This window comes from Musca vetustissima, unplaced genomic scaffold (assembly GCF_032173495.1).
Source record: "Musca vetustissima isolate MV318-11 ecotype Yass unplaced genomic scaffold, APGP_CSIRO_Mvet_v1 utg25017, whole genome shotgun sequence".
Lineage (NCBI taxonomy): Eukaryota > Metazoa > Arthropoda > Insecta > Diptera > Muscidae > Musca > Musca vetustissima.
Window position 1 is genome coordinate 17,206 of NW_026888203.1, and position 14,503 is coordinate 31,708.

Consider the following 14,503-nt stretch of genomic DNA (forward strand, 5'->3'; position numbering starts at 1 on the left):
AATTTTGCGTTTTTAATTAAAAAAAAATTTGTTAATATTTAAAAAAAACTAAATATTTGGGTAATAATTTTACTAAAATAAAATATAATGTTTAATATTAAAAAAAAAAATAATAATAATTAAAAATAATAACTAAGAATTTTAAATCATAAAAATGTCTTTCAATTTGTTTGTTTGTTTTGTCTTCTTTTACTAAAAATTAAATTAATTAAAAATTCTATACAGCCTTAAATTATTTATGATTAAATTATAAACTAAATAAATTCTAAAGGGGCGGGTCAGGGGATTGGTTTGTTTGTTTTGCTTGTTTGTTGGTTTGTTTGTTTTTGCATACTTATAAAAATATATTTAAATTTAGTTATAATTTTACACTTAATTTTTTTAGTTAAAATAATTAATTAATAATTTTTAATATATATAAATTGACTTCCATATATATAATTTGTGTGTTTGTTTTGGATTACTAGTTTCTTGTTTTCCTCTTTCTTTTTTTGTATAAATTCTTAAGGGGGTATTTTTCCCCCTTGGTTATAGTTTTGTTGGTGGTCTAAACTTTGGCTTTAAACATAAATAACTTGGCAGCACTTTTCTTCTTCAACTTCTTCGTGTAACTTTTTCTCTCTCGCGCTCTCTCTCTTTATCTCTAACAACTGCTGCTAACTTCCATTTTAATCATGGTCGGTGCTTGACTACTTGCCCCCGTTGACATGGAATGATCCTCGTGACGGCTCTCGCGATGACGTCTCAAATCGACTTTACGTTGGAAGGCCTGATCGCAGAGACCGCAACCGAAGGGCTTGTAGCCGGTGTGCTTGCGCATGTGAGTAATCAAATTGGAACTTTGGCTGAAGGCTTTAAGGCACACGGTGCATTTGTGGGGTTTTTCACCTAAAAAGAGAAAAAGAAAAAAACAAGGAAAATTAATAATCAATTTTTAAGATAAGAAATATTCAAATTCAGCTTGCTGAATACAATTAACATATAAAATATTTTATAAAAATTAAAATTTTTAAATTTAAATATTTATATATATATATTTAAATTTTTTTGCAAATAACATAATTTTAATCAAATTCAGCTTGCTGAATAGCCTTAAAATATCAAAATTTTAATCAAAATCATTATTATGAAATAAAAATCTTGCTGAATTGACCATGAACCAAATTCAGCTAAGATTTTTTGTAGGTTTATGTAACTTTAGAACGTTTCTAATACTTTGGCCAAAATTAATTTTCAATTCAGCTATGTTTTAATGGGAAAAAATAAAGGAACAAGAAAATAATTTTTGGGGGAAAATTTACTTTGATTAAAATCAGCTTGCTGAATAGGCTTTAAATATATTAGTTTTAATAAAAATTAATATTATGAAATAAAAACCTTGCTGAATTTTAGATAGAGCTAATTCAGCTAAGGTTTTTTGGGCGATTTAATAACTTATGCATGGTAGTGATGTTTTAGGAATGATAAATTTTCAATTCAGCCAGATTTTATTAAGAAAAATAAATAAACAAGAAAATAATTTTATTGTTTAAGCGATGAAACTGAATGGTTTATTGAAATCAGATTGCTGAATAGGCTACAAACACAGCAATTTCAATAAAACTCATTACAATGTATTTAAAATCTTGCTGAATTGTAAAAAAACCCAAATTCAGCTAAGATTTTTTTAATTATGAAAAATGATAGCGTAAAGAAATGTGATTAGACATTTTTAAAATTTCTTGAAATATCGTTTTTTGTGAACATTTTAAATTTTCCTTTATTTTGAAATAAAAAAAGTTTATATTTATTTCCTAGCTGTTTTAAAAATAAATTGGAAATCAAAAAATGGTTTTGCCCAAATTATGAGAAATTTTAAATTTTTCTTATTTTGTTATAGAAAAATTAAAAATACGTCAGCTGGTTAAGTGGAATCTAAATAATTTTTTTTCTTAAAAGTATAATTTGTTACATAAAAACTTTGCTGAATTGTATTTATCATCTATTTAGTAGAGATTTTTTCATTGGGAATTATTTGTGAGGTCATCAGAAATAGTTTTGTACACTTTTAAACTTAGCTGAATTGAAGAAATCCCAATTCAGCTATGATTTTTTTGGGGAAATTTTATATTTTTTTAATTTTTAAATATTTTAAAGAACAATATATTAAAATTAAGCTAGCTGAATTGTCTGGAAATACTTTTAAATTCTCAAAAATTTAGTTGGTTACATAAAAACTTTGCTGAATTCGTGAAATTATGTATTCAGCTGGGATTTTGTTAATGGAAATTATGTGTAAGGGTACTAGAAATATTTTAATGCTCTTTGAAACCTTGCTGAATTGATGGAAACCCTATTTAGCAAAGTTTTTTTGTGATAATGTTGTTGATTTTTATTTATTTTTTTATTTATAATTATTTTCTATTTTATTTATTTATTTTTTTTTTTTTTTGAAAACTTACCAGTATGAATATATGTGTGTTTCTTCATATCCGATTTCTGATGGAAACGTTTGCCACAATATTGACAGGGATATGGCCGGGTATCACTGTGTATCAGCAAGTGGGTAGACAGAGTTGAGGAGCGTTTAAAAGCTTTGCCGCATTGTTTACACTAAAAATGAAATAAAAATATATAAATAAATGTTATAAATAGCTGGAAAAATTTGTGTTTGATGACTTAATCTATGTCAAAATTATTTCAAAAGAAATCACACAGTCACGTATTGACGCTTAGAAATTTCCAATATTTATACAAGTGTTTTCGAAATAACGAAAAAAAACAATCAAAGTTAATCAAGATTTTTTGCGCAAAACAAATTCATTTGCAAAAATCTTTTGTTTAACGGGAACAAATAGAAATGTTCTTGGAAAAATTTTAAAATCTTAACTAGAAGAAGAGTAATCAGAATCAAATGTTTCAATAACAAAAAAATATTTGTTATTGAAACTGAATTATGACCAAGCTAAGGATTTGTCTGGAAAAAAAATTAAATAAATGCTTTCCAAACACAGCTGATTTGAATTGACTTAAGGAATTTTGTTTTTCTCATTCCGAGACAACAATAAACCTCACATTTTCTCCAATGGCATTAAAATCTTGGATGGGTGCATCAGACTTCATTATAATTTATTTAATTATCCAACAAATATTGACACAGTTTGCAATCGTATGTGTGTGTTTGTTACAAAAAAATTGTAACCTGGCTCAATCATTTTTCATTTATTTATTAGCTGAATAAATTGTTGTCTTGCTCTCCCGTGTCTCTCACATGGAGATGAGATCTATTGTTTGTTTTTGTGCTATTGTTGTATGTGTACGTGTGTGTTTTACATAAATAACATGAATGACTCTGTCAGTCTTGTCCAGTATGGAATGATGACACAAGTGTTCCATAGACGATTTTCTATTTGTCATTCGAAAAAAATAGACAACTACAACAACGGGAACAAAAAGAAATGTAACTTTGACAAGCAAACTAAGTAATGAGCTGATATATTTTTGACATGATTCCAGAATCAATAATGAATGATTTTTCTTCTTCTACTTTTTAATTATACACCATTGTGGATGAGGTGTTTTGTGTCCCTAAACGCCACTTGAAACGGAAGTTTAGCTGAGAAATATTGTTTGCTGAATTTCAATTGTAAACATAGCGGAAATGGATTTGTCATCATTTCAAATATAGTACTGTACGACATAAAACTATATTCAGCTAGCTGAAAATTTGTAAAACATTTTCAACAATTCCTTTTCAATTATTTGACCACCAAAAGTTTGTATTCTGCAGCTAAAATTGACAATTCAGCTGGCTGAATAGGTCTAAAACCGAAAATTATTAACAAAAATCATAATTTTGAAATAAAAACCTAGCTGAATCGTAGAAGAAGCTAATTCAGCTAAAGTTTTTTGATAATTTTAAAAACTTTAACATGATTACAATATTATGGTGAAGGAAAATTATCAATTCAGCTAATTTTTATTTAAGAAATCGTATAGAAAAAATTAGTTTAAAACTTTTCAAAGAAAAATTTAAAATTTTAACTAAATTCAGCTAGCTGAATAGGGTTTAAACATAAAAATTTGAAGGCAAATTATCATTATAAAATTAAAACCTAGCTGAATTGTGGAAGAAGCTTATTCAGCTAAACTTTTTTGATGGTTTTAATAACTTAACCATTATTACAAAATTATGGAATAGGAAAAATTTCAATTCAGCTTTTTTTTATTTAATAAAAAATGAAGACAAAAATTTATTTTTACAATTTTTTTAAGAAAATTTATTTTTTAATTAAATTCAGTTAGCTGAATAGGCTTTAATCACTGCACTTTCAAGAAAAATCATCATAATGAAATTAAAACCTTGCTGAATTGAAGTTGAAATCAATTCAGCTAAGAAAATTTTAGTATTTAGGATAGTTTGTCATATTGTAAATGTTGGGCATAGTTTTAAACTTTTGCTGAATTGTCGCAAACCTTTATTCAGCTAACTTTTTGAAAAAGATTCTAACTTTATATTATTTATTAAACGCAACAATATTTTTACAAATTCAGCTAGCTGAATTGGCTTTAAACATCATAATTTCAATAAAAATAATTATTTCTTAATAAAAACCTTTCTGAATTGTAGAAGAAGCTAATTCAGCTACGAGAATTTTGATATTTAGGGACATTTGACTAATGAGGAATGTAGTTAACTACTTTAAAAGTGTGCTGAATTAAAGAAACCCCTATTCAGCTAACATTTTTGTTGAAAAATTTAACTTGTCTCTCATTTTTAGAAAAAAAAAATAAGATTTTGGTTATATTCAGCTAGCTGAATTAAGGGAAAATAATTTGGATCTCAAGAAAATGTAGTTGTTTACATAAAAACCTTGCTGAATTAGGTTAAAGATGAATTCAGCTGAGAATGTTTGAGAATATAATTCCTAAGTAAGTCTTTATTTGAAATTCATATTATTCAGCTAGCTGAATTGCTTAGAAATGTAATTCAGCAATGACTTTTTTCAATTACAAACATTTTTTGGATTATTTTTTATTTTTATTTAGTTTTATTGTTGTTATTCAACCAAACGAATTCCTTTGAAAATAATTTCTTTAACTTTTATTTCCAATTTGGAGCCACATCCTTTTTCTCTGGGATAACATCTGTGCATAGAGCGGTTAATGTAAAAACAGGACCACCCATCTAACTGTTTATTACAAAGAAAGTGAATGGAGTGAAAAAAAAATGAAATGCCGTAAAAATAAAAAAATCGAAACGTAACAGATGTACAGATGTTGGAATATAACAGATTTTTTTCATCGTTTTAGTTTTAATTTTGTATCATCACAATCTGATGTTTTTTATTTTGAATTTTTATGATAGGACACCGAACAACAACAACTGCAGAAATCATATTGAAATCCTGCTTGATAAGCATTTAAGCCATCTGTTTATTCCTGGGAAGTCGCACGCACAAAAATACAACGTATGTTGTGAGTTGTACGCCCGATCATCATCAAGGAAACCTTTTTGAAGCCTATCAAGTTGCATACCTCCTTTTCGATGTGTGTGTGTGTGTTTGCCTGGCGAACTGCATGGCCAGGCTAAATGCAAGAGATGCAACTCTCGCCAGTTGACTTTTGGTTCTTTCAACATGTTTGGCCTTTTAGTTAAAAAAGGTATGTAAACAAGCTGGCAGTCGGTCAAGCCAGCCATGCCTAGCTAGTCATGCAGTTAACCGGCCAGCCAGCCACAAAAAAGGCCAAGAGCACCATGTGCCGTAATTTTTTGTTGTTATTGCTCTTCTCCAGTTTTTTAATGGCAATTAAAGGAATACTGAATATGTGTGAAGAAAATGTAAACTGATATTTACTGTAAGCGTATGGAACGAACGTATGGAGGAGCAGCGGCGAATGCCTCCTGATATGTTGAAATAATTATCATGAAAATTAAAGTTTAATCATCAGCACACGACCAGGCTTTATATTGAGAGGGGGACATATTTGAGATTGTTGTTATTGTTGTTTTGAGGAGCAGGGATTTTTTTCAATGACTTGAAATTAATTAATTAATTGATTGAAACCCCCTGAATAATATAAGGGGGTTTCAAACTTTGCTGAATTGTCTTTAAATGTAATTCAGCAGGGTAAAATCTTTTTAAAATTAAATCATTAGCATATTATTTTGTCTAATTAAATTTTTAGCTCAATTCAGCTGAGAAAAATTTTGCTGAATTGAGTGTTATGTGTATTATATTTGTTTTTGGTTGAAAATATTTAGCTGAACTTGATTTTATGGCAATTCAGCTAGCTGAATTTGTGCAATTTGCAATTCAGCTGTGAAATTTCATTGGAAATTAAATAAAACTGTAATGTAACAATTCAGCTATGAAAATACATTGCAATGGTAACAAAATTTACTGAAAATACGTTTTAAAAAATATGTCTTTAATAAAAACCTTCCTGAATTAGCTTAAATAACAATTCAGCTGGAACGTTTTACAGAAAATGAAACAAAATTGGAATCTTTCGAATAAAAACCATGCTGAATTATCTTTAAAGACAATTCAGCTACGAAATTTTCTTGAAAATTTAATAAAATAGAAATCGTTTAAATAAAAACCTTGCTGTATTACGTTTAAAAATAATTCAGCCAAGAAAATATCATCCGATGGTAACAAAATTTACTGCAAATATGTTTAAAAACATATTTCTTTAATAAAAACTTTGCTGAATGAAGTTTTTAAGGCAACTCAGCTGGCAAATTTTATGTGGAATTAAATAAAATTGCAATATTCCAATTAAAAACTTGCTGAATTAGGTTTAAAGGCAATTCAGCAAAGAAATACCTTGCGATTGTAAAACAAAATTATTTAAAATGTGTTTAAATGAATATTTGTTTTATAAAAAGCTTGCTGAATTAATTTTTAAATATAATTAAGTTGGGACATTTTATAGAGAATGCTATAAAATTGCAATATTTCTAATAAAAACCTTGCTGAATTAGGTTTAGTGACAATTCAGCTGAGAAATTTTTATAAAAAATTGAATAAAATAGCAATATTTGCAATTAAAACTTGCTGAATTAGATTCAAAGGCAATTCAGCTAAGAAAACCCCTTGCGATTGTAACAAACTACGCGTTTAATAAATAAAACCATTTCTAAATGAGCATATTTTCTATTAAAAACCTTGCTGAATTCGATTTAAAGACAATACAGCTAAGAAATTGTACAGACAATTATATGAAAATAATATTTTCTTGAAAAACCCCTTGCTGAATTAGGGCTAAATGTAATTCAGCTAAGATTTTTTGTACTGCAGGGATTTTTTATCGTTTGAAGGTGCTGAAACGTTGTTATTTAATTAAATAATTGCTTGATTTGGGGATTTCAATATGAATAACAACAATTTAATATTATTTACTCTTAGTTTGAATAATATTTCACTTAAATTTTTTGTTATGAGAGAGGTGGGGGAAGTGAAGGCAGGGGAAATTATTTTATTATTAATGTGACAATTTTATCTAGACAAACACTTAAATGAAGAACCCAGCCAGCCATTTGCTTGGGGAGTCCCCCTCCCCCCATAGCCTGTCATAAAAAAACTATGGGGGTTGGTCGGGACAATTAAATTATGTTATAAAATCGTAAATAAATAATACAAACAATTAACACAAGTTGTAGCAAAACCAAGCAAGCAATGTCAAATCGAACAAAAAACCCCAACCACCAAATACGCATTATTGTCCTGGCCATTTGGTATGAATGCCAAATGACCGAACTTGTATCAATTCATTTCATTAAAAGGGTTCATTTCATTCGGTCTCTCTCCCGCTCTCATTAGAACGGCGTTGTGTGTGCGTTTGGTCTCTTCACTTTGTGTTTTTTCAATTAAACGAATTGAAGCTTCGTCTGGGCCACAATAAATATGTAAATAAAAAACACAACAGAGATATCGGAACATTTATGGCCACTAATGTTTTGGTGTAATATGCCAAACACGATATTAAGCAATTAAAATCTATAATGAAAATTAAAGGATTTCAATCAAAAATCTATTTACTAGCCAAGTAGGCAAATATCAATTTTTTCTGTGCGGGGTTTGTTTTTGTTCGTCCATGAATATTAGATTTAATTGCTGGCATGGCCTCAATAAATTGTGTAGATTAAATGAGGGGGATCGGTCAGGGTGGAAAATTATAGATTTTAATAATAATCAAATTAATTAATGAGCAGGTATGAGAGGGATTTTGATAGTTTGAATTAGTGATTGTGGGAAAATAATAAAAAAACCCTAGCTGAATTGCTATTAAAGACAATTCAGCTAAGTAGTTTGATTGAAAATTGATTAAAAATGTAATGTCGGTAATAAAAACCTTGCTGAATTGGGTTTAAATGTAATTCAGCTAAGTAGTTTGATTGAGAATTGATTAAAAATGTAATATTGCTAATAAAAACTTTGCTGAATTGGGTTTAAATGCAATTCAGCTAAGTAAATATGTTGTAACGATTACAGAAAATGTATTTTTTAATGAAAATCTTTATAGAATATCCACATTTGGTAATAAAATCCTTGCTGAATTGGCTTTAAAGGCAATTCAGCCAGACAATATTATAGAAAAATTGATAGAAATTCAATTTCCATAATGAAAACTTTGCTGAATTCAGTTTAAATGCAATTCAGCTAAGCTAATATTCTTTTATATTAACTAAGTTTAATTTATTTAACTTAAAGCAGGAACGAATAGCCATATTTTGAAATAAAAACCTTGCTGAATTAGCATTAAAAGCAATTCAGCTAAGAAATTTTATTAAAAATGGAATAAAAAGAATATTTCCCTCATAAGACCCTTGCTGAATTGATTTTACACGCAATTCAGCTAAGGAAATAGCTTTCAATATTAACAAAATCTCTGCAGTTTTACTAAAAACAGTGGTGTAGAGCAAAATGTGTTAATAAAGATTGTGCTGTATTAGCTTTAGAGGCAATTCAGCTAAGAAAATACATTGAAAATGTAATAAAAATAAGATTTCCCTAAAAAACCCTCAGCTGAATTGATATTACAAACAATTCAGCTAAGGAATTCGATGAAAAACATTAGAAATTTAATCTTATTTCAGTGAAAACAGTTCCGAATAAGAACATTTTCCAATAAAAACCTTGCTGAATATCATTTAAAGACTATTCAGCAATAAAATGGATTGGTAAATGGAATAAACATTTTATTTTCTAAATAAAACTCTTGCTGAATTGAGGTTAAATGTAATTCAGCTAAGAAAATTTATAATAAAATGTAGCTGAATTGATGTCTGAATTAATAACGATGTGTTTTCTTGTTGGAATTATTTGCTGAATAAAGTCTTTATGTGATTCAGCTGAGCGAAATTGATGAAAATATAGTAAAAATTATTTATCTGACATAAAAACTTTGCTGAATTGCTTTAAAATTGAATTCAGCTAGCTGAATTTCTTCCTTTAATTATCTCCCTCTTTCAACTTACCTGAAAATTTCTCGCCACTCTCTTTTCACCGTTGTTCGAGTTATTACCACCACTGTGGCCACCATCACTATCCGGATGACACGATGACGAATGTAGACCATCTGCTGGACTACTACCAATCGCGGCTGTCGAATCAGGATGTTGCTGCTGCTGGTGATGTTGTTGTGATGCTGCGGCCGCCGCTGCTGCTGCAGCTGCCATATATTGATGATGTTGCAACAAAGATAATTTATTCTCCTGCTCCTTGTTGTATTCCTCGCTAATACTGTCGTTATCACTCGATTGCTGTTGTTGTTGTACGAATAAATCAACACGCTGCTGACGCAATAATTCCAATTCACGCTGTGTTTGAACTTTTAGATGCTGCTTAAGCAGTTCCAAATTGTTACCAGCCAAGCCGGCCATGAAGGCATTTCGATGAGCATTGATTTGTTGTTGAGCCGATTCGAGTTCGATATTCGCCTTGTGATTGAAATTCGTGCGGGGAAATGTGGCAGGGCCGGAAATTGATGAGAGGGGTGTCAAGAGGTTACTATCCTGGACAGGTTGTTGTTGCTGGTGACGACTAAAACTGTTGCGGCGTTCATATTTGAATTTCCTTACAATTGGATCCATTTCCATGTGCTCATCATCATCGGCATGGTGGGGGTGGGTGTTGGTCGGCAGGCTGCTGGTATTCGTTTGAGCACACATACTGGCCGGTGACCATATGGAATTGGTGTGTGATCGCATTTTTAACGACGATTCATATTCATCTTCGGGTGTTTTGGGTGAGGAAGATTTCAAATTAACAGCCCTTAGTGGTGGTGGTGTACCACCTAAGGAGGCTTGCTCCTCATTGGTCGATTCACGTTTTATGCACAAGTTCAATGGCATATCTTCATTAATGCTGGTATTTTCCTCCTGAGAAGAGCCGGAGAGATCTTCCTTTTCGGGGGTGAGGGCATAATCACGACTATTGAGGCTGGCATTAAAGGGAGATTTGGGTGTAATGGGTGTATGCGGGGTATGTAAGGCCGATGCTGATGATAGCAGGAATTGTGGCCACAACAAGGCACTGGAGTACAGCAAGGGGTTGTACAAGAAGGGTGGGATGTCTGGAAGGGAGAGAGAGAAGAAAAAAGTCAATTAATGATAACAATTAATAAAGAAACAAATTCGGGAGGAATTTGACAATATTAATTATTTTAAATATATGATGTGAAATATTTGCTGTATTAGTTTTAGGTTAATTCAGCTAGACAAAATTTACTGAATTAGTTTTAAGGCAATATAGCTGGTTAGATATATTATGAAGAATGTACTGCATTTGAAATGTAGCTGAATAAGCATACAAATCAGTAAAATTTATTAAAAGTATTAAAAATATTTTTAATTTGCCTTTAAAAACTTTGCTGAATAGATTTTAAGGTAATTCAGCTGGGACAATTTCTCGAAATCAAGCAGAATTTATTAGCAGGCAATTAAATTTATTAAAAATTGGATCTTTTATCATATTAGTACATAAAAAACTTTGCTGAATTTAGTTTAAGGCTATTTAGCTAAGAACATTTCCTAGAAAATTAAGGAAAATATATTGTTTTAAATAAAACCTAGCTGAATTAGGTTTCTAAGCCATATTAAACTATTAAAAGTTCTGCTGAATTGGTTTTAGGACAATTCAGCTAAGTAAATTCTCTAAAATAAAAAAAATATTTAATAAATCCTAGCTGAATTTGAAGTTTTAACTGGGAAATTTAATAATATTGTGATCCTTATTTTTTTTGTTCCATTTAAAACCTAGCTGAATTGATTTTTGAGCAATATACATATGATAAGTCTGTAAATTTAATCCACACTAAATTTTTCTTTTGAAAATTCTGCTGAATTTATTTTAAGGCAATTCAGCAAAGACTTTTCACCAAGAAAATAATAAAGGATGTAATTACAAAATAAAATCTAGCTGAATTGGAATTTTAATATGAAATGAAATAAAAATTGTTCGTCAATAACTTGTGTCAATCAAAAATGTTGCTGAATTGGAGAATAGTTCATTCAGCTAGTTTTTTTAACAGAATTAAAAACGTAGCTGAAGTGAAGTTTCAATTCAACAATATAAATAATAACATGTTATTTTATATTTATTGACTTTTAAAAATATTGCTGAATTCTGTTTTAGACAATTCAGCTGAGGAATATTTTCCACAAAATTAAAAAAAAAAAATTAAAATTTTCTTATAAAAACTAGCTGAATTATATATTTAAGCCATGGTATGTATTAAACTTTTATTTTTGATATATTTTGCTGCATAAACATTTAGCTGAATTCGTTTTTGCCAATTCAGCATAGCTGAATTGAAGTTTAAAGTGATAAAATTAATACAAATATAATTTTTTATAATTTTTGTCTCATAAAAATTCCGCTGAATTAGATTTTATGCAATTCAGCTAAGAAATGTTTGCAAATAAAGTAAAAAGAAGAGCAATTCCTTATAATACCCAGCTGAATAAGATATTTAAGCCATGAAATGCATAAAAAATGCGATATTTAATATTTTTTGTCCTCTAAAAATTTTGCTGAATTAAATTTTTGGCAATTCAGCAATAAAATGTTTACAAAAAAATTAAAAGAAGAGGAATTCTCTAAAATACCCAGCTGAATAAGATATTTATGACATGGTATGTATAAAAAATTATATTTTTAATATTTTTTGTCCAATAAAAATGTTGCTGAATTAGATTTTTGACAATTCAGCATTAAATGAATAGGATATTTTAGCCATGGAATTGATCAAAAAGTCGATTTTTAATATCTTTGGTCCTTTAAAATGGTTGCTGAATAAGATTTTAGGTTATTCAGCAATGAATGTTTACAACAAAATTCAAAAATAAGAGAAATTCATTTTAATACCAGCTGAATAGGGTATTTAAGCCATGGAATTTACCAACAATTCTATTTTTAATATTTTTTGTCCTTTAAAAATGTTGCTGAATTAGTTTTTGGGTAATTCAGCAACTCAAATTTTCAACAAAATTCAAAAGAACAGCATTTTACTATAAAACATAGATCTCCAAGCCAGGAAATGCAATGCAAATGCAGGAATGCCTTTAAAAAATTAGCTGAATACGATTTATGATAATTCAGCTACAGAATTTTTTTAACAAAACTAAAAAAATGGTTGAATTTCATATTCTAACCTATAAAGATATGAAAAATGTTATCCTTCTTTATATATATATCCTCTTAATACATAGCTTAATTAGATTCACATTTCCACATTTTTTATTTTTCTTTCTGGTTTTCACACTTACCTCTGGTATTTAATTTTTGAGCAGCAGCCGTGGCCATAACATTATTAAAGGCCGATGCTTTTTGTATCCAATTTTTGGAATCCAAAGCCGCCGACGATGCAGCTGAATTGAATTGTCCGGCCTTGGATTGGGGTGAGGGTGGTGGTGATAAATGGTTCATGGTGAAGGGATTTTTTTTTTTGTAAAACACTTTTTTCAAAAAATAAAAATTATATATGACACTTGTTTTTTTGTTTAAATTGGGGTTTATTTTTTGAGCAGATTTTTTTCAAACAAACAAAAAATTTTAAAATCCACTTGTTTTTTTAATTCAACATTTCCTTTTCAATATTCCATATTTTTGCAATTGTTGGGTAATATTTGTTGTTGCAAAACAAAATTTCAAAATTTTAATCCAAGTTTGTGAATATCGATTTATTTTCTCTCAAGCATTTGATGATCCGTTATTATTCCGTTAGAGAACGTCTTAAGAGCCAAAAGAAAAAGAAGAGTAACTTTTTTTCTGTGTAAAATTTCTTGTGTTAAGGCAAACGACCACACGTCCGTACGGTTTGGTGCTTGGCACCTGACTGAATCTTTAACCGTTTGCTAGGTTCTGAAAAGGCTAAGTTGCGATGCACATCGTAGTGAATATTTTTGTTGGCCAACAGCAACGGCAAAGGAGAGCCTTTAAACCAAAGTCAGAAACAAAAAAACAACAAAAACATAACACAGAAGACAACAACTGGCCAGGTTATAGCAGCCGAAAAAATAGTTGTAGTGGTGATGATGGTGTTCGTAATGGTGGTGGTGGTAGTTGTAGTGTTTGCAACGGTGTTCCATAGCCATGTTGTTGTTATTATTGGCAGCAGAACCTCAACCGAGAAAAAAAGGAGCAACCAGTGAATATTCAACCACTGTTATGTCGAAAAAAATCAACCACTTTACTCGTGCCACAATATCGAAGGGAAAAAAACGAAGGTGAAACGAATCAAAACGGTGTCTCGAGGCAATCGTAAGGGAAGAAAGCCGAGTTGTAGGAGCCTCCGTTAACTGTTGGTGGTGCTGATGTTGTTGTTGTTGGTAATAATAATGGTGGTGGTGGCGATCGCCTCCGTCGTGATGATCCTGGCAGTTGTTCTCCATATGCCGCTCTTTTGCTTGATGATAATGATCATCATTATCATCATCATCCTAAGGCACCCCTAAGGAGAAGCAAAAAAAGGGAATCAGAAAATGAAGCAAATACACAAACAAACCCCTGCTCTCTTTGATGATCACAAAAATACACACACATACCAATTCATACTCTCCCCAATCAAACTGGATCCCCTGAGCGAGTTCAACATAATACGAGAAAGAGAGTGAGCGACTTTAACAAACATTTCAAGCTCTGTTTGGCTTCTTTGCATTTTTTCGTGTTAGTAGCACGCGTTCTATACTAATTGGTATACTGTTGTTATTCTTATTGTTGTTGTTATTATTATTGTCATACATGGTGGCTTGACATAGGGTCAAAAACACACATCTACACTCACATACACCTTTATAGGAATTTTGTGAGTATGGTTTTTTTCTTCTGCCAAGGATTCCGTCTTTTTTTACAAGTTCCACAACTGACACTTTTGTGTCCAGTTGTTCAGCGTGGAAAAGCGCCAAGTGGAAAAAAAAACGTTATCAACCGTTGGCCTTTGACTATTGTCCTTCTTTCGTTTTTTGGCGGTAACAGGATCTGATCCGTTGTGTTTTTTTTGTCTAAAACAAACA

General features: G+C 30.1%; 1 protein-coding gene across 1 annotated transcript; it reads right to left on the reverse strand.

Moving 5' to 3' along the window:
* Positions 1 to 643: 643 nt before the first annotated feature.
* On the reverse strand, positions 644 to 12,917 carry LOC133336004 (zinc finger protein sens). Its single transcript, XM_061544295.1, has 4 exons — positions 12,758 to 12,917; positions 9,467 to 10,563; positions 2,442 to 2,592; positions 644 to 888 (listed from the first exon to the last, which is right to left on the reverse strand). Exons 1-4 carry the CDS (start codon positions 12,915 to 12,917, stop codon positions 644 to 646), a joined length of 1,653 nt encoding a protein of 550 aa, XP_061400279.1.
* Positions 12,918 to 14,503: the final 1,586 nt, after the last annotated feature.